The 17,691-nt window shown below is 45.0% G+C and overlaps 10 protein-coding genes across 10 annotated transcripts; 4 read left to right on the forward strand and 6 right to left on the reverse strand.

The window, feature by feature from the left end:
• The first annotated feature begins 188 nt into the window (after positions 1–188).
• On the forward strand, positions 189–1,433 carry Dhrs4 (Dehydrogenase/reductase 4). The gene is made up of 3 exons (XM_017161135.3): positions 189–548; positions 611–1,013; positions 1,088–1,433. Exons 1-3 carry the CDS (start codon positions 298–300, stop codon positions 1,391–1,393), a joined length of 960 nt encoding a protein of 319 aa, XP_017016624.1. The 5' UTR covers positions 189–297; the 3' UTR covers positions 1,394–1,433.
• CHMP2B (Charged multivesicular body protein 2b) lies at positions 1,391–2,248 on the reverse strand. The gene has a single exon (XM_017161136.3). It carries the CDS (start codon positions 2,124–2,126, stop codon positions 1,488–1,490), a length of 639 nt encoding a protein of 212 aa, XP_017016625.1. The 5' UTR covers positions 2,127–2,248; the 3' UTR covers positions 1,391–1,487.
• Positions 2,249–2,494: 246 nt separating this feature from the next.
• Tcs5 (TP53 regulating kinase) lies at positions 2,495–3,259 on the forward strand. The gene has a single exon (XM_017161167.3). The coding sequence runs from the start codon at positions 2,557–2,559 to the stop codon at positions 3,229–3,231; it is 675 nt and encodes a 224-aa protein (XP_017016656.1). The 5' UTR covers positions 2,495–2,556; the 3' UTR covers positions 3,232–3,259.
• Positions 3,224–5,672, reverse strand: LOC108070595 (pentatricopeptide repeat-containing protein 1, mitochondrial). Its single transcript, XM_017161164.3, has 3 exons — positions 5,590–5,672; positions 3,624–5,449; positions 3,224–3,564 (listed from the first exon to the last, which is right to left on the reverse strand). The coding sequence occupies exons 1-3, from the start codon at positions 5,609–5,611 to the stop codon at positions 3,271–3,273; spliced, it is 2,142 nt and encodes a 713-aa protein (XP_017016653.2). The 5' UTR covers positions 5,612–5,672; the 3' UTR covers positions 3,224–3,270.
• LOC108070598 (protein Asterix) lies at positions 5,671–6,202 on the forward strand. Its single transcript, XM_017161168.3, has 2 exons — positions 5,671–5,826; positions 5,888–6,202. The coding sequence occupies exons 1-2, from the start codon at positions 5,671–5,673 to the stop codon at positions 6,056–6,058; spliced, it is 327 nt and encodes a 108-aa protein (XP_017016657.1). The 3' UTR covers positions 6,059–6,202.
• Positions 6,109–7,545, reverse strand: Yod1 (Yod1 deubiquitinase). The gene has a single exon (XM_017161166.3). The coding sequence runs from the start codon at positions 7,402–7,404 to the stop codon at positions 6,367–6,369; it is 1,038 nt and encodes a 345-aa protein (XP_017016655.1). The 5' UTR covers positions 7,405–7,545; the 3' UTR covers positions 6,109–6,366.
• Positions 7,546–9,061: 1,516 nt separating this feature from the next.
• On the forward strand, positions 9,062–9,503 carry LOC108070558 (uncharacterized). Its single transcript, XM_017161083.3, has 2 exons — positions 9,062–9,141; positions 9,214–9,503. The coding sequence occupies exons 1-2, from the start codon at positions 9,124–9,126 to the stop codon at positions 9,382–9,384; spliced, it is 189 nt and encodes a 62-aa protein (XP_017016572.1). The 5' UTR covers positions 9,062–9,123; the 3' UTR covers positions 9,385–9,503.
• Positions 9,504–10,378: 875 nt separating this feature from the next.
• LOC108070557 (uncharacterized) lies at positions 10,379–11,078 on the reverse strand. Its single transcript, XM_017161082.3, has 2 exons — positions 11,010–11,078; positions 10,379–10,740 (listed from the first exon to the last, which is right to left on the reverse strand). The coding sequence occupies exons 1-2, from the start codon at positions 11,025–11,027 to the stop codon at positions 10,567–10,569; spliced, it is 192 nt and encodes a 63-aa protein (XP_017016571.1). The 5' UTR covers positions 11,028–11,078; the 3' UTR covers positions 10,379–10,566.
• Positions 11,079–12,609: 1,531 nt separating this feature from the next.
• On the reverse strand, positions 12,610–13,450 carry LOC121502221 (uncharacterized). Its single transcript, XM_041775282.1, has 2 exons — positions 13,397–13,450; positions 12,610–13,338 (listed from the first exon to the last, which is right to left on the reverse strand). The coding sequence occupies exons 1-2, from the start codon at positions 13,448–13,450 to the stop codon at positions 12,610–12,612; spliced, it is 783 nt and encodes a 260-aa protein (XP_041631216.1).
• Positions 13,451–16,170: 2,720 nt separating this feature from the next.
• Positions 16,171–16,902, reverse strand: LOC121502222 (arylalkylamine N-acetyltransferase-like 2). The gene has a single exon (XM_041775283.1). It carries the CDS (start codon positions 16,900–16,902, stop codon positions 16,171–16,173), a length of 732 nt encoding a protein of 243 aa, XP_041631217.1.
• Between the last annotated feature and the right edge of the window lie 789 nt (positions 16,903–17,691).

The raw sequence follows: 17,691 nt of genomic DNA on the forward strand, positions 1-17,691 counted from the left end.
TGGGGTTAAGTGGAGCAACAGTAATTAATATAAATTATCTTTTAATAATATTCTATATTTAAAAATAACTTTAAGTCTGCTTAGTAATCAACCACAAGAATTCCTCAGATTAACTTTTCCAGCAGTTTTAAACCTGGCGCCATCCTAGAGCTTTTTGTGAATGGCAACTTGCGGGAAGCGAAGAAGAAGAAGCAGTTCAAGTTGTAAACAAATTGGAGATCTCCAAGTCCAATTGGGAAAATCAATTCTTAGGCAACGAATCCTCGGGAGAAATACTTAAATCCTTCGCTTGAGAAAATGCTGCATTTGGGCAAGCAACTGGTGGTCAGGGCGCCCAAGATCCGCTTAAGCACAACCGCTGTGACTGGAAGTGGCCAAAGTTCAGGTCGGAATCTCGATCAAAACAACAACAATTACAGCCAGAAACTTGTTGGCCCTAATCTCAACCAGTGCCATAAGCGCTTGTCCAGCACCAGTCAAAGTTCGCACGTTGGTCCGATGAAGCGCTTAGCAGGGAAAGTAGCCGTGGTCACCGCCTCCACAGATGGGTATGATATTGCCCCGATATACCATCAAGTTATCCTATATAATAAGCCAAATCTCCTCCCAGCATTGGCTTTGCCATTGCCAAGCGTTTGGCCGAGGACGGAGCCGCCGTGGTCATTAGCAGCCGGAAACAAAAGAACGTGGACAACGCTCTGGCGGAGCTGCGCAAGCTGAACCTAAATGTCCATGGACTCAAGTGTCACGTGAGCGAGCCCCAGGATCGGAAGCAGCTCTTTGAGGAGACCATCAGCAAGTTTGGAAAGCTCAATATTCTCATTAGCAACGCCGCCACCAACCCCGCCGTGGGCGGAGTGCTCGAGTGTGACGAGAAGGTCTGGGACAAGATCTTCGACGTCAACGTGAAGAGCTCCTACCTGCTGGCCAAGGAGGCACTGCCCCTGCTGCGCCAGGAGAAGGGCTCCAGCATCGTCTTTGTCTCCTCCATCGCAGGCTACGACGCCTTTGAGGTTAGTCTCCTCTGGGAAGGCTTATCGGCGGGTCAAATGTCCGTAAGCTTATCGCAATTCTCTTATCGTTGCAGCTGCTGGGGGCATACTCGGTGAGCAAAACGGCTCTGATTGGTCTTACCAAGGCTGCCGCCAAGGATCTGGCGCCGGAGGGAATCCGCGTCAACTGCCTGGCTCCTGGCGTGATCAAAACCAAGTTCTCCAAGGCGCTGCATGAGGACGAGTCGGCAAACGAGGCGGCGCTAAGCAAGATTCCAATGGGTCGCCTGGGCACTAGTGAGGAAATGGCTGGCGTGGTCTCGTTCCTGGTCTCTGAGGATGCGGGCTACATCACGGGCGAGGCCATCGTGGCCGGCGGCGGAATGACTGCGCGTCTCTAAGCGATGTACATAAATATATTTCCTTACGGGCTATGGATAACAGCGGTGTTCACAGTGATCAAAAAATACAATGAAAATTCAGTGGGACCAACGACTAGGAGGAGCGCAGCTTGGCCAGCTGGTCAGCGATGTCCTTCTCAGTGCGCTTGCCGCTCGTCTCGAAGTCTGCAGTGCCCGTGGCCGGAATGCTGGACATCTTGCCGGAAATCTCGATGCCGATCTCGTCCAGCACCTTGTTAACCACGGCGTTGGACTCCTCTTCATCGCCCGACTCGTCGAGCATGTCGTCCAGAGTGTCGTTGATCATCTCATCGGTCATCTCCATCTTCATGTTCGCCGCCTGGAACTGTCGCACCGTCTCGCCAATAGCCTCCGGCCGCATCACCTTATTCATGTCCGCCATCGTCTTGGCCGTGCTGCCCATGGCCTCGCTCAGCGCAATGTTGGCGCCCATGTTTTTGTTTTGGTAGCCAATGGACTGGATCTTACCGGAGGCTGCGTAGGTGCGCGACTTCTGCTTCCGGATCTCCACCAGCTGCTTGGCCAGGATGCGGCAGGCGTCGTTGTTCCCGGCGGCGGCATTGCGTCGGATCTCGGCCTCCAGCTTGCGCTCCTCATCCTCCAGCTTCCTCCGCTCCCGTTCAATGTCGCGGGTGGCCTTGCGCAGCGAGCGATCGTTCTCGCGCTGCTGCTCCTTCACGGTGGGCTTCTTGCCAAATAGATTGTTGAACATTTCGGAATTTAGTGCTAGCTGGGAGCCTTAAATTCTGACTCTCGGAGCTGACGAGCTGTGGTGGTTTTTCCTGTTGATGATTCACACGGAGATTGGGCGCAATCGGAGTAAACATCACAACAGCAAACAGCTGTCAGCTGTTGCGTGCGTTGCGCAGTGAATGCCTATTTCTAGGCCATGGGCGTAGTTTTGGGGATTCTATTGAAAGTTGTTTTTTAAATTAAGAAGAAAAGACAATTCCAAATATTGCATTAATTTTTTTATTAATTAAATAAATCATAAATTATATTATAATATATTTATGTAAACAAAACTCCATGAGGTTTGTGGGCCCCACACCCCCCTTAAACTACACACCTTTTTGGGCTGCCAATCTTTCTCAAAAAAGAACGCCGGCGGACGGAACTTTGTTTTAATTTAAATCTAAAGAATGTCCCTGGAAATCCTGAAGCAAGGCGCCGAGGGGCGTCTATACCTGGGCGATTTCAAGGGCGAGTCCTGCCTGATCAAGGAGCGGTTTGTAAAGAAGTACCGCCACCCCGAGCTGGACACACAGATCACGCGGCAGCGGATGAAGGCCGAAGCAAAGGCGGCAAGCCGTTGCTTGGCTGCCGGTATCCTGGCCCCGAAGATCCTTCACTCGGACCTCAACACCCACAAGCTGTACATGGAGTACTTTGACAAGGCAACAACTGCCAAGCTGTTTATACAACGGACATGGGCGGCAAATTTGGAGGAAGAGGCGAAGCCGACGCTGCAGGAGCTCTGCTCGCGAATTGGAACTATAGTCGGCAAGATGCACTCGAACCACATCATACACGGCGACCTGACCACCTCGAACCTGCTCATCAACCCGACGGCCCACGACTACGACATTATCGTTATTGATTTCGGACTGAGCCACTACAGTCAGGCCACCGAGGACAAGGGCGTCGATCTGTACGTTCTGGAGCGCGCTCTGCTCAGCACCCACAGCCAGCAGCCCTTCCTGTTCGAGCACATCCTGGCGGCGTATCGGAAGGAGTGCGGCAAAGACGAGGAGGCTGTGCTGTCCAAGTTCGAGGAGGTGAGAGCAAGGGGACGCAAGCGCACAATGATTGGTTAACAAATAATAAACTTTAATGGGCGTGTTATACTGTTGAACCTATTCTATCCTCTTGAAGGCCTCTCTGGGTGGTGGGTCATCCTGCAGTTCGTCTATCTTGATTTTCTTGATGTATTTCCGCAGCTTTGTCTTGCGCTTGATCTGCTCGTGCTTGAGTGGTTCCTTTCCCTCAACGGGCTCTTCCTTGTACCTAGCATAGGGACGCTCTTTTACCCTGGCAATGGCATCCTCCAGCTTGAGGCCAGTCAGGCCGAGCTCCTCGTAGTACAGGCGGTACTTATCACAGAATTTCGAGTGTCCCTTCTTAAAGGCGGCAGTCTTGGTCGAGGGATGCTGTGGGAGAGAAGACCATTTGTACAGGATTGGAATATAATCAAGCTTAAAAAACTTACCCTGGCGTCTATGGCCCTGGCACATCCCCTGTGAAAGTTGTGCAGATGACGCAGAAACGGCTCGTTGGGCTTGAGACCCTCCTCCAGACTCAGCTGCATGATCTCGTTGACGTAGCCAAAGGACTTATTGGCACAGCCCTGCCACAGCATGGCGCCCAAGATGGGCATATTCAGCTTGATGCCTGCCACCTGCATCTGCTGCTGCAGCTCTCTGGCCTCCTCCTGCGTGCGGCAGCCCAGGGCGAGTACTCCGTAGGTGACAATATCTGGATGGAGACCCGCCGTCCGAATCATGGCAAGCACCTCACGGGCACTCGCGTAATCGAAGCGCATGGATCGCTTTTTGATCAGTATGTTGAAGAAGTCGATGTCCGCCTTGAGTCCGATCTTGCGGACGAAGGTGAGTAGCTGCTTCTCCGCGGCATTGGTGGGAGGGATAACATCTAGCATGGTGGTGAAGGTCTCAATATCCGGCGTGATTTGATGTTCTTTCATCAGGTCGAGAAAGCCAGTCAGACCGCCGAGTAGGAGAAACCGCTCATGTGGGCGTGACACCTCCTCCAAGGCCACCAAACTGCCCAGATGAGGTCGCGGAAGAAGGAGATTTGGCAATTCCAGCTCGCTAGAAGTCGTGGTCACCTCTATTTGGGCAGCAAGCGATGAGGAACTTGAAGATATACTGGGTAAGTTATCTTTATTGCCATTTTCCAACTGAAGATTGGGTTTCTGCCGAGCTGCTGCAGGAGCAATCTGTTCAATGACCTCCCGCATCGCTTCCAGATCTCCAAAGCTGCAGTCCCTCACACACCTGAGCATCGTCGTAAAGCTGTAGTAGTCCGGACTGATGCCGCGCTGCAGCATCTTGTGCCAGGTGAGGAGAGCGTGTCTGAAACCCTGCTCCTTGTGGCTGGCGCAGGCCTGCAGCAGGAAATTGAATGTCTCGGCATTCATGTCAAGCTGCCGCTCCATCATCTCGTCGGCCAGGAGATAGGCGGTGTCCACATCCCCGCATCTCCCGTAGGCCTTGATCATTGCATTGTAGTTCTTTACATTCGGCTCATAGCCCTTCTCCAGCATGTTCTCCCTGACGATCTGCGCCTTGGCCAGGCCATCGCTCAGGGAGGGAGCATTGGCGCAGGCGTTGAAAAGGGAGGTATAGGTGCCGCCAGTCACCTGAAGGCCCCTCTGCCGCATCTTCGTGTACAGGGCGAAGGCCTTGCGGGTGTATCCTGCCTTGGCGCAACCGCTGATTAGGAGATTGTATATGTACTTGTCCGGTTTGGCGCGGTCCTCGCGCAACATTCGCTGCTCCAGCACGGCGATGGCATCGTTAAGGCGGTTGGCTTTTAGGTGATCCTTGATCTGGCGAGCGTATTCCACTGCCTGCAATTTCTTTGAATGCCTCGTGGGCCTGCTGATATAAGCCTCCTCCTCGACATCTCCAGGATCCTCTACCTCACTCTCGCCCACCTTGGCATCGCCAAAAGTGTCTGGATCTCCAAAGTTAAGAACTTTCTCGGGGGTCTTCTCCTTTGACGGCTTTTCTTTTTTCCGTTTGTTGTCCTTTTTTGGTGCTTCTGATGGAAGTTCCTCTAATATTTCTTCCTGGAACGGATTGTGGTTTCTGTTGGCCTCCCGTTTGGTCTGCAAACCGGCCTCTTGGTCCGTAATCCGCACATGTAGCCGGCGATTTAGGCATGTCCAGGCAGGGGATACCGAGATACTGCTGAAGTTATATCCCTTGATTCCACTCCTGGTAGCGTTTAATTGCATGCCACGCATATGCGTGGCCAAGGAGCGGCTGAGCAACCGCAGGGCCATGGAGCCTGATTTAATTTTATGTGATTTTTATGTAATTAAAAAAACCAATTCAAACGTGCAGCCGCGATGTAAATAAAGAACCATCTGACGGTGCTGCCAACTGCTTCGAAGTGCCATTCAGCCCGAAACGAGCACATCAACTCACCCCGAAACGTAAACAAAGTCATTCCTCGTAGCCACTCTGACCTGGTTTTAGCTTAAATTAGTGAAAATTAAATAATTAAACATGAGCATCACCGTGGACCCCCGCCGCAAGGAGAAGATCAACCGCTACAAGGCGCCCAAGAACCAGGGTCAGAACGGCGGCGCCAACGAGGACATGATGCCGGACTACATGAACATTCTGGGAATGATTTTCTCAATGTGCGGCCTGATGATGAAGGTACTTCGCCTGCGTTATGACTTACATTTGCATATCTAATCTACGATTGTTCCTCCCTTAGCTCAAGTGGTGCGCCTGGTTCGCGCTCTACTGCTCCTGCATTAGCTTTGCCAGCTCCCGGGCCAGCGACGACGCCAAGCAGGTGCTCTCCTCTTTCATGCTGAGCGTCAGCGCGGTGGTGATGTCCTACCTCCAGAATCCGGCAGCGATGACCCCGCCCTGGGCCTCCTAGCCCGCACAGTACTCGCAGCTTTCCTCGTGGCAGTGAATATGCTTTTCCACTCTAGTGTAGATGAATGTGCATGCTTTATTACGATCCGAAAAGGGGATAAGGATAAAAGAAGACTATGAATTAAATGAGTTTTGGAGGCGTGAATGTGGAGGTAGTACAATTTAGCTACTGCGGGCTCGGGATCTCCTCGCACTGCAACTGGGCGACGGCGAGTCAGTGCATCAGTGCGACTGTGGCTAGGTGGTGAGCAGGTAGTAGGCAAACAGCATGAAAGCCACAATGTAGACGGTGCCGACGATCAGGACGTATTAAATCTCTCCGAATCTGCTGTGGCCCGTGGCCTGGGCGTGCTCCTGGGCCTGTGCCTGGCCCACCAACCTGACGTCGCACTGCATGCATCGCAACGTGAACTTGTCCACATTGGTATACTGGCGCGACGACTTGGCCTCGTTAGCCAGCTGCTCCGCTTGCTGATACACGCCCATCTCTTCTACGGGAAAGATAGTGGCGGGAGCGGCACTCTGGGCCGTTTCCATGTACAGCGGGTCGTAATGAATGCCGTCAAACAGCAGGAAGACGCGAAGTCCAAAGTTCTTGTCCTCGCCGAAGCGGTTAATGATCGCATTCTGGATGTCCACCACGTCGATCTCGATGCCGTAGTAGTTGGACAGAATGGCCACCTCAATGGCGCCGCCCCACGAGTCAGCCTTCTGAATCCACGAGCAGTACTCGGCATTGGACTTGCCCAGCACGGCATCGTTGTACTCCTGCGGATTGGCGGCCACCTCCTGGGCGATTATGTGGCGCATCATCTCGCTGCCCTCGTTGTCCACCTTGCCGTTGAGCACGAACCGAATGCTGGTGAACAGGCAGGAGTTGTCCGCCGGCACCACCTTCTTCAATAAGATGCCGTTGAAGTCGCCGTTCGGCCCGTTTTCCGTGGGCGCCACTGGGAGCTGCGACTGCGAGGCAATGCCGCCAGCGGCTACTGCCTCCAGTTGTTGCTGCTGGGCATCCTCCTCGGCCTGCAGACGACGCGCCAGCGCCTCGTCGTCCTCCAGGTTGGCAAAGGCAGCTGGTGCGGCTGCTGGAGCGGCCTTCTCCTCCACAATCAAAGTCTCTCCGCTGTTGATGCCGACGGTCTTGAGGTCGCGCTCCTCCTGCTGTTGCGAGAGGTCCAGGGGCTTGGGCGGATAGCCCACCAGGACGTGGAGCTGGGGTGGCTGGATTGCGGTGGCAGTGGCTATTTTCCGTTTCAGCTCCCCGAGCGTCGTATTCTCATTCAGGTCTTTGACAATGAATTGACCTTTTTTCGACTTGAGTTTCACACTGAACGATCCAGTCATTGTTCCGTCGGGGCACTGCTCCTGGTTGACGTTTATATTTGTTAGGGCGGGTGTGTGTATGTGTATATGGGTTGACTTCCAATTTTGGACTTGCTTTTGGATATTGCTTTTTTTTTATTGCTAAGTTATATTGTCTAATTTGGTCAGTGTGCCCAGATGCAAATTTGGTTTTCTCCCTACAAAAAAAAAAAAAAACACAAAAGTCCGGTAACTCTATAGATATGGTTCAAAACTTGACTAAAACGATACACTGTTATAAAAGAGGAGTAAATTAAAATATATATAATTGTGCGGGCCTGATATTTATATATTTATTTTATATATGAATTTTTGGCTTTTTATACCCCTGCAGAGTATTATAATTTTAGTCAGATGCTTCCAATGCAGTAAAGGAGTCATTTCCGACCCTATAAACCATATATATTCTTGATCAGCATCAACAGGCGAGTCTTTCTAGACACTTAACAGAGAAAAAAATTTTTGCTTCATTTTTTTCAAAAAAAGGTAAGGGGTTACATCATTAAAATTTTCAAAAATGGCAAAAAATTTGAATTTCCTAAAATTTAAAATTTAGTATGTAGATTTGTCAACCTTGAAAAAACTAGCATAGAAAAGCTTTCCGAATTAAATTTGAAGCATTTTTAGCTTAGTTATGATAGATTTTTGATTCGATTCCATGATTCTATGGCAAACTTCAAGGGTATAGAAATTACGGCTTACCGAAGTTTGTTTCTTTTCTTGTTGTACATTAATTTTTCGTTTTTTTTGTTCTCGATTTTCTTTACTTTTGAAATTTAGACTGAGTGTCCACCGAATAGTTTTTAAGTTATTTGGTAGGTTGTTCCAGAAGCGTATCTTTGGTATTCAAACAAAGTTTTAATTATTCTTGTTCTATAATTTTCCATGTACTTAAAGATATGAACAATTTTAAAGACTTCACGAGAAGGTTTAAATTGTATTATTAAAATATTGTCTAAATATAAACATGTGCATTAAATAATTATTTTGATTACAACCCAAACATCCTCCTCAAATTTCTTAAAAGGTAAGCTCTGGAAGTTCATCCCCAAGACCCCCCTTATTCTTTTCCCCCAATCGATTAAATAGTTTTTTCTACGCCCCTGCACAGGTGTGAATTCAATTGTTACTAGCTGATCTCGGCGTTAAGGCCAATGTCAAGCCGCTAATTAATATTTAGCAGAGAATCCGCTCGCACATAATGGCCTACTCAAATAGAACTCAGAACCGAGGAAACGCCGATTAGCAAAAAAGGAGGCGAAGATACCGGGGAAACCGCACGTCAACAAATTGCCCAAACATTATGCTCGGGTCCCGGACAAATGAAACCACAAAAAGGTAGCAGAAGCGCCAAAAAATGGACCCAGGCGCAACAGTTTGTCTGGCTTTTGTTATCGCTATTGCTCCACATGCGTGGCGGGCCAAAATCACATTTAATAGTCCCAAACAGATTGATTGCCCGCTCCTCGCACCGCTCTGAATCACCGAATCTTGTGCCGGCGTTTTTCTTCTTTTTTTTTTTTTTTGTTTTTGTTTTAATTTCTGTGAAAGACGAGCGGTCTGCCGGCCGAGCGTCGCAGGCCGGTGGACTGGCATATAAATAGACGGGTCGGCGGGGTCTGGTGTTCAGTGCTAGCAAGTCTGTCAACGCGCAGTGCGAGATCATCGATCAAATCGAAGCCAACCGAAATCCCAGTCAACATGAAATTCTTGCTTCTGGTGCGTCTCTACAATCCGAAGGACTATCAAGCCATCGCAACTCATCCGTCATCCGTTTTTGTTCCTTTACAGAGTGTGTTCCTCTGCCTGGCTGTGTGCTTTATGGCCACCAGTGCTGCTCCCCGAGAGGAGGCCGTTCCCGAGGGTCTGGAAGGTCCTGGCAGTGAGTCGGTCAACCCCTCCGACGATCAGTCCTTCCTGCTCAAGCTGAAGCTGCTGAAGAAGCTCCTGTTCCTGGGCTAAGCGCACTCACACATTTCCCATTCATGGATTTTTAGTTTAACTATGTGTTTAGGTCTTTAAGAAAGAGATAAGAAGAAAGAAGGAAATCAAATAAAAATACATGTATTTGGTAACAGAAATCTACTAAGTTCGTTTCTTGAGTCTTTTGTTTGGCAACACGGGAAGTAATACGTTCTTGAGGAAGAAATTGAAAGTAAATCTGAAATGCTGAAGTACAAGCAAAATCAGTAACATTTTGAGATTAATTTAGCTTGATAAAAATACTTAATATCAAAAAATTTAAATATTTTATTTAAAGTAAAAAAAATCAGTTTTCGTAGAAAAGTAAACCAAAAGGAAACTAAAAGTAAATCAGAAATAGGTTAGACTATTTTATTTACTTACAAGAACACTTATATCTTCAGAAATTTATGAAGATTCTTAATTAAAATGTTTTAAAAATGATTAAACACCTTTCATTTGAGCAAACCGCATTATAAACCACCTATAAAATAGTTGCTAGCAACTTTATTTTATTATTAAGAACTAATTAAATTATATTCATTATTTTTTATTATCCAAGGTATTTTGAATCATTCAAGTTTTATATTCATTTTTAAAGACCTTTATTAGAAGAACCAATTAAAAGAATTAATGAATGGAATCATTGATTAAATGCGTAGCCATAAATTTGGATGCCCCAGCCTGCTATGGCACACAATTAGCACATCGCAGACCCAGTTCATTTTCTTTTTTTCATTTATGTAGGACAGCGTATTGGCCAATACTCCACCTGTAAGGAGGACACCACTCGCTTTTCACACTCTCTCCGCCGGCACGACAATCGCAAACGAGTTTCCCGTTGAGATCTAAATAAACAAAAACTCGACCCGCTGCCGCCAGTCATTAGCTCCTTTTCGGAGATCCCCCGTCTCGATGACATAATAAAAGCCGACTCGCACGAGCCTTTTTGTTGTATGAAAATTACATTTATTTTAGGTTACGATTACGTGGGCTTCATTCGTATGTATGGATGCGTGCTGTGTGTGATTATGGATGGTATTATCTAGGTTTTCTGACAAAAAGGCTGAATTGGCTGATATTGAATGCTGTGGGGGAGGCAAGGTTCCCAATTGGTTGGACTAGAATCTGAGCTGAGCTTATCGGGCGGATGGCACCGGCAAAGGGTGTGAGCTACGCCTCCTAGCCCAGAAGCTTCTTCAGCTTGAGCAGCTTCTTCAGCTTGAAGATTGCCTGAGGATCCTGGGGACGCTGGACATCGTCGAAGGCTGGTTGGTAGATATTATCTCCAATCAGGGACTCATCCACGGGCACTGCAGATACCAGGACAAAGGCCATCAGGCACACGAAGAGGGTCTGGAAAAGTAATTAAGATAAATATTACATTAAGATTATGATATTTTATAATTTAAAATCATTAGAAGATATCAAAATAGATTACATTTACTTTAACGAAGGATGTTCTTGTTCAAAAGTGATCATAAACTGGTGTGATATTTCGATCAGTAAATATCCACATCAAAAAATATATATTTCCTTGTCCCAAAGAAAGATTTTCTTATTATTTTTCAGTTAATCCTTTTTATGTGTATGTATCCTTTACTTTATTCAATCCAAAGACTCACCAGAGCTAGGTACTTCATGATTACTTCTCGGGTAGATGTCACACTGATTAATCCAAAAATCGACTGCACATCGCTCCACCTGTGATCAGGGCCTTTTATAGCCGGACTTAAGGTGGCCATCGATGATAATGCCATATGTAAACTGCAATCTGCAATGGAGAAGCAGACAAATGAGCGATACATAAACAAAAGACCGGCGCATATATAAATAAAACGGTGAACAGAAGGAAATATCAACTCAAAAGCTGAAAACTGAAACTGGCCAAAGGCGGAGCCAAGGGGCAGCTGGCGGCGGGTGTCTCTTGGGTCCGTGCAAATCAGGTAGTTTAAAGGCGGCTGCGAGACCGAAAACTAAAACACCGAAACCAAGCCAAGCCGCCCTGTTTACTTTGCTTTTGGTGGCATCTTCTGTTTGCCGGGGCTAAGCCACTGAAGAAGTTGATCGCTGATTAAATAATAATCGCACTGGGTAAATGAAAACCAGGCTTGGATGAAGGTCACCGCGAATGCGGTCACCAGAGCAGTGTTTGCTTACAATTAGGAAGAAGACTGTCGTCAGAGGAGGAAGTTTACTTACTAATTCCCAATAAATACAGTTCAAGAACGCCCTCAGACGAACCGCTAACATTCACACTGATCGATCAATGGTCGGGGGCCAATTAAATAAATTATCACTCGAGAATGAGGAGGGTGTATATCGAGATCCATAAATATTTGGCACTTTTAAGAGCCGTCAAGCCTAAATAGTCGACCAGTGTGTCAATAAAATTGAAGCTAAATGATGGAACCATTTTGGGCTGGGCTCCAGCACAAAAAGCTACGTAAGACTGGCACGGAGGCCAGGCATTTCTGTCCAGTCATCGTGGAAGTAGCCGCAGTGGTCTGCGATCTTGCAGCTGAAAACCGGAAACATTCGCCCCGCTCTACATATGTAAATCTTCGGACTTTCGAGAATGCCATCAAACACAATGTCATCGTGAGTCAAAACATTCCATAGAGTGAACTCGTAAACAAATATGCTGTTTATGGATATATCAAATCAGAGTTCATTGGTGTAACAATTCAAGAGATAAGCCTGAATGGAATACCTTTGAGTCGGTCTTTGACGAGTCGATGTGTCTTTCAAGTTTTTATATGCTTCCCATGCCCCTGGGCCTTTCAATTAACCCGTAAGGGCGTGTCTCTGGCCAAGTGTGAGATGTCTCAATCTTGGTGAATCTGTTGAGGGTGGTCATAAATTGTATTTCGCACACCGAACCTGATGAACGAAAGGCGGCATAAAATAGCAGAAATTACAAAATTATGTTGGGGTTGACATAAAAATGCAAAAAGTGTGGGAACTAGGTGTGTTTAATAAAGGTAATATTATTATCAAATTATTTACAATAATTTAATTTAATTTTAAATGAATTTTTAATCAATAACTGGCAGAAAAGTTGTTGAAATTATTAAATTTTTGGCTTAGTTATAATCGTTTTCCTACTCGAATTTATGATTTAATTAGAATATTACAAGAATATATAGACAATCTTTGGTTATCTCTGCTTATGAATCTTCCTCTAAAAATAATTGTAATAGTTTGAAATAAAAATAATTATTATTATTCGTAATCAGTAGAAGTCCTATGGTTATCGTCGCTTGATTCCTCTGAACAAAGTTCCTTTTTTTTCCCAGCTTCATTGTTATTTTCGCTTGGATCAGAAACCTCAGAACTACGTTCCTCCTTTTCTTCATTATTAGGTCCCTTCTTCTCCCCCTCTACATCGTTTGGCTCCTTCTTTTCTTTTTCACGATTTTTGGTTACTCCCTCCTCATCATTGCTATCAAAATCAGAGGATGGTTCCTTATAGCCCGGTGGTCGCCTCACGGCAAACTTGATCCTGGCGGTAGCCAATTTCATGACTTCCTCGTAAACCTGTATCAACTCTATTAGCACCATATACCGGCCATCGGGAATACGGAAGGGAACCAGCTTGAGATCGACAGAACTCTCCTTTATGTAGTAAAAACCAGGCACCAAGGGACAGGAAACAACAAAAGTGGAGGGCAGCAGGCTCTCGCCAGGGATCTCCTCCACTGTTATGTTGCGCAGGGAATCGAGGAGCTTGCATAGATCCATATTTTTAAAGCGAACAAGATCCACCTGATCGGAGCCACCAACTTGATCCGAGAGCTTCCTTGCGAAAATGTGCATGAGAAGTTTGCCGGGAAAGGGTACCTCCACGGTTAGATTAAAGTTAATTTTCTCAAAGCCAACAATGTCGTAGGCCAAATGGATGTCCTCGGGCACAAAAGACTTTGAGTAGAACTCCTCTATATGCAGTTTAAGCTGGATAATAAAGGTAGAATGTATGGGATAGGATCTTGAACTTATTGAAACAACTCACGCTGTAAACACCTGAAAGATATATCAACAAAATCGGACTTTGCAGGGGCCACATTGTCCGTAAGTTTGGTTCAATCGAAGCTAACTGGCCATTTGCTGACATTTGGCAACTGGGAAATTGGCCTCATTACGCATCTGGTTAGTCAGGCCACGTTAACTGGGCTAATGACGCTCGATTCTTATCGATCAATGCCCTAACAATGTGGGCATACTCCATGAGCTCACAGGTCGTATGCGTAATGTGGGTGTTCAGGGTATGCTCACACGGCGTATGCTCAGCGAAAACAAGTGCCAAGCATTAAATATATGCGCTGACATTTGCCACGAGTAAATCAGGTTTACGATTAGTATTTACACGCCTCAAATCGCTGCCAGAGATACAGACATTTGTACGCCTCTAACGACGCATTTATGGCGACGATAAAGACGGAACCCGGTTGCTCAGTTGCAAATTCATCGGTCCAACTGATGAACTTGAACCAAAAAAAGCCCCAACAAAAAAAATATATAGTATAAAGATGTGACTAGCAAAAGTTTGCCATGTAAACGGACATAAATTGTGCCGCCGGAAAGCGAGAGGCGAACAAAAGTCTCGGATAAATCATACCAAACGGAATATATGTATGCCAGTGGACCATAAATTTGAGCATTTTTATTGCAATTTGCTTGTTTGTACCAAAAACAAGTGCAAACAATGGCCACAATAACAGCGATGGCAAACAAATGCTGCCTTAAGCCGCAAACTACAGTGAAAGTGACGTAATGCCCCGCCAACAGCAACAACAACAACAACAACAACTGCGGGGAAAAAATATGTATAAAAGCTTTAAAAAACAACAACAAAGTACGAAGTGCGGAGCAACTGAGCAGAAAAAAATGTCAATGTCTTTTACAAGCCGAGGATGGCAAAGAAGCAATAGCAGCAACAGCAGCAGCAGCTGACCAAAGGGTCATGGGGTGGTCAATAGGGGAGGGAGCCTGGTGCTTAAGGGCGGCGGTGTATGCACAATGGATAAAGGGCAAACAACAGTGGGAACTGCAAATGTAAACATTGTTTGCATGTGCGGGACCTTGGCGATGGCTTTGGCACGTGAAACGACTATCGACTGAGAAATGCCAAGCCTCTAAACATGCCTTTTCAGGTAAGTCATTCTTTTGCGACTTTTCGGAGGGTGTTTAAAAATTTAGTCTAGAGTTGGTTATTGCTTGTGGATGTAAGTTTTTATAGTTGTATAATGGGATGAGCACCAAGGCTCCTAGACATTTCTTTGTTTACCCTTAAAGGGTATTATCATTTCAGTCAGAATCTTGCAAAGCAGTGAAGGAGTCATTTCCGACCCCAAAAATCATATATATTCTTGATCAGCATCAACAGACGAGTCTTTCTGGACACTCAACAGAGAAAAAATTTTTGCTTCATTTTTTTTTCAAAAAAAAAAGATAAGGGGTTACATTATTAAAATTTTCAAAAATGGCCAGAAATTTTGATTTCCTAAAATTTGAAATGCAGTATGTAGATTTGTTAACCTGTTAAAAAGAAGCATAGAACAGCTTTCCAAATTAAAATTAATGAATTTTTGGCTTAGTTATTATATTTTTAGGTTTTTATTTTTCCCGAAAATAATAATATAAAATTATGAAAATTTTTTAAAGTTGAAAAACTATTAAAAACTAAAGCCAAATTCGTTAAAAATAAAAAAACAACCCAGGGTTTCAAGAGGTTAAATTGATTTGTAAAAGGATACGTTTCTTAATATGAATATAATTTTTTAACAATTCTATAATTTTTACATTCTGATTAGCTTGTAATTAATTTTTATTATTACATTTTTTCGATATTTTCTCAAAACAAAAATCGCTTCACGATCCCATCTCTGTCAGCTGTGGTTTTTCGCGCAGCATAACAAAAAATTCACATGCATCGGATGTCGGCTTACATTTTATTTACTCCGCTGCTTCTTCGGTTTCTTCTGCGTATATATTTTATGCGTCCAACGTTGAATGTTTTTATCGCCTGCATTTACAATTCAATGTCACGCCGGGCATTGTTTTTGCCGCAATTTGTTGTTACCTCCGAGCCGGGGCGAGAAAAAACCAGAAGATAAAAGAAAAGAAGCTGCACCAGAAGATGCACAAGATCGAAGAACCGGTTGCTGCGGCCACTCCTCCATTGATATTTATGGCCAATACACATACATCAGCCAAGAAATTCAGTGTGTAACGCGACCTTGAGACCTAAACTCCAGCTTAAACTTCAACTTCAACTCGAAAATGGAGCTGCAATTGCCGCTGCTTGCGTCTTATGTATTATTTATGTCTGGTCGTCAAGTTTTATGAACCTGCTGGCCAGAAAATAATTGTTATTAAACCACATACACTTTGGGTAGAGGGACAGGCGGGGCGATATCATTAACAGTCTAGGCCAGATCCATCTAGATATTACACATATCTGTGTAAACGGTGGGCGCTACTCTGTCTGGGGTTTCCGCATCGTTTTCGAGATGAAGCTACGTGACTTTGGTAATAATAATTTCATTTAGTATTGTTAATAATCATTATAACTTAACCACAAGTATCTATTATCTTTTATCATGACAGGCCTCCTAGAGTTAGGAAAGGGATAAGATTAAATTACTAAGAATCTACAAATACTGGAGTTTTCTTATTAAATAATCGGTTATTTTGTAGTAATATTTACCTATCTTATCTTTCAAATACTCTTTGGTATAGTTTATTTTTTGATAACTCCCAATTTAAATACAAAGTGTAAGATATTTACTCTTCTTTATTAATTAATCTAATAGCCAATATTCGAACTTCTTTATGCGGAGCAGGAGGTGTGAAAATCTCCTGTCCTTGATCGTCCTTGTAATCCGCATAGCTTTGTGATAGAATGCACTCCATTCCCAGGGCCTCCTTCTGCCTGGCAGAGTAGAAGCTTACACAGCAGGCGGTCATCAAGGGAAACCCCTTGGATCTACCAAGTTCCATAACAGCTTCTGCCAAGCGTACTCCTAAACGCCTGCCCCTCATTTCGGGGTTCACATAAGTAAAACACGAGTATATAAGTTTTGTGACTCCATATCGCTTGAAGATCCCGGCCTGGCACTCTAGTCCGTGAAGAAATCGCAGAAGAACAGCCAACTCTGGCTGAATTCTGTCTAACTCGTTTCGTTGTTTTTCTAAATCCTCCGGAAACTGGGCTCCAGCCAGAGCGAAGGCCACCAGGCGTCCATTGTTGACCTCATCGATGGCCACTAGGCAGGTGTCCTGGGCCACCATGTGTCTATGTACTCCGTCGAGTAACTCTTTTGTTTCTGTGGTGAATTTACTTTTAGGTAAGCATAAGGGCACGCCAGTGAAGTAGTCCTCAAAAATTAGCTCCTTAATCTCCTCGTAATCCTTTTCCGTCATGATGCGGATGTGGATGCCATCGTGTTTTGTGTTTGCTGCCATCTTAAAGGGACTGTTGATGGGAACTGAAACTAGGAACTCGCTTTCAAACATTTGAGAAAGTCTGATTTGGTTTCAAGTGATTAGATAACTAGCAAGAGTCTAGAGATAAAGCTAATTAAGATTAGATCAAGAATTGTTTAGGCTTTTTTTTATGCCAGTTTTGTGCTAGCAAAAGAGCTTTTTTGTATAAGACCTTATAATTTAATTTGTAAATTCAAATTAGGAGTAAATTTGGTTAATATTTGTGTAAGCTATAAAAATAACACCTTGAACTTAGAATATATATAATAAATCCTAATGCACTATTACCCACCTGATAGTTCAGTAATAAAACTAAGCTGCCGTGAGGCCATTAGGCATTGCAATGTGAGTTCGCCACAGTAGTAGTAGTAGTAGGCTAATCAGCATTTAAATGCCCTCGAGGTTAGGTTCACAGTTTATTGGCAAGGCAAAGCAACGCTCCCCGAGGGTTGCTACACAAGTTTCACTCATATCTAAGCTTGGCTTACCACATACAGCTCAGCCAACCCCTCTAACCGTTGATGATGAGTAGAGAATCTAGGTTTATATGTTTACTTCCACTTCGGACAAACACTTCTGTAATGGCAATGGAATTTTTCTTATTTTCGCGCCTGGCCGATTGATTCCGGAGATCAATGCTAAAGAGCTGTAATTAAAGACAAAACTCCATAGGAATCCGAATGGGTTTTTATCGCTCGTTGGGTGTTCTTTGGCTTTGTTGATTTAGCACTTGGGATTTTTGTTTTCACGGCGCTCGGCGTACACTCCGGTGGCAGCAACAACTGTATATATATTGTGGCAAAGTGGATCTATAGATAA

The sequence above is a fragment of the Drosophila kikkawai genome, chromosome 3L (genome assembly GCF_030179895.1).
Source record: "Drosophila kikkawai strain 14028-0561.14 chromosome 3L, DkikHiC1v2, whole genome shotgun sequence".
Classification (NCBI taxonomy): domain Eukaryota; kingdom Metazoa; phylum Arthropoda; class Insecta; order Diptera; family Drosophilidae; genus Drosophila; species Drosophila kikkawai.

Excerpts from the sequence above, each read along its gene's own strand:
- Dhrs4 (XM_017161135.3), top strand. The coding sequence starts at position 298 with ATGCTGCATTTGGGCAAGCAACTGGTGGTCAGGGCGCCCAAGATCCGC. Across the intron at positions 549-610 it reads GTCACCGCCTCCACAGATGG|CATTGGCTTTGCCATTGCCA; the intron begins GTATGATATTGC and ends ATCTCCTCCCAG. Across the intron at positions 1,014-1,087 it reads CAGGCTACGACGCCTTTGAG|CTGCTGGGGGCATACTCGGT; the intron begins GTTAGTCTCCTC and ends TTATCGTTGCAG.
- CHMP2B (XM_017161136.3), bottom strand. The coding sequence starts at position 2,126 with ATGTTCAACAATCTATTTGGCAAGAAGCCCACCGTGAAGGAGCAGCAG.
- Tcs5 (XM_017161167.3), top strand. The coding sequence starts at position 2,557 with ATGTCCCTGGAAATCCTGAAGCAAGGCGCCGAGGGGCGTCTATACCTG.
- LOC108070595 (XM_017161164.3), bottom strand. The coding sequence starts at position 5,611 with ATGACTTTGTTTACGTTTCGGG. Across the intron at positions 5,450-5,589 it reads GACTTTGTTTACGTTTCGGG|GCTCCATGGCCCTGCGGTTG; the intron begins GTGAGTTGATGT and ends AAATTAAATCAG. Across the intron at positions 3,565-3,623 it reads CCAGGGCCATAGACGCCAGG|CATCCCTCGACCAAGACTGC; the intron begins GTAAGTTTTTTA and ends TCTCTCCCACAG.
- LOC108070598 (XM_017161168.3), top strand. The coding sequence starts at position 5,671 with ATGAGCATCACCGTGGACCCCCGCCGCAAGGAGAAGATCAACCGCTAC. Across the intron at positions 5,827-5,887 it reads TGTGCGGCCTGATGATGAAG|CTCAAGTGGTGCGCCTGGTT; the intron begins GTACTTCGCCTG and ends TTCCTCCCTTAG.
- Yod1 (XM_017161166.3), bottom strand. The coding sequence starts at position 7,404 with ATGACTGGATCGTTCAGTGTGAAACTCAAGTCGAAAAAAGGTCAATTC.
- LOC121502221 (XM_041775282.1), bottom strand. The coding sequence starts at position 13,450 with ATGTGGCCCCTGCAAAGTCCGATTTTGTTGATATATCTTTCAGGTGTT. Across the intron at positions 13,339-13,396 it reads ATCTTTCAGGTGTTTACAGC|CTTAAACTGCATATAGAGGA; the intron begins GTGAGTTGTTTC and ends TTTATTATCCAG.
- LOC121502222 (XM_041775283.1), bottom strand. The coding sequence starts at position 16,902 with ATGTTTGAAAGCGAGTTCCTAGTTTCAGTTCCCATCAACAGTCCCTTT.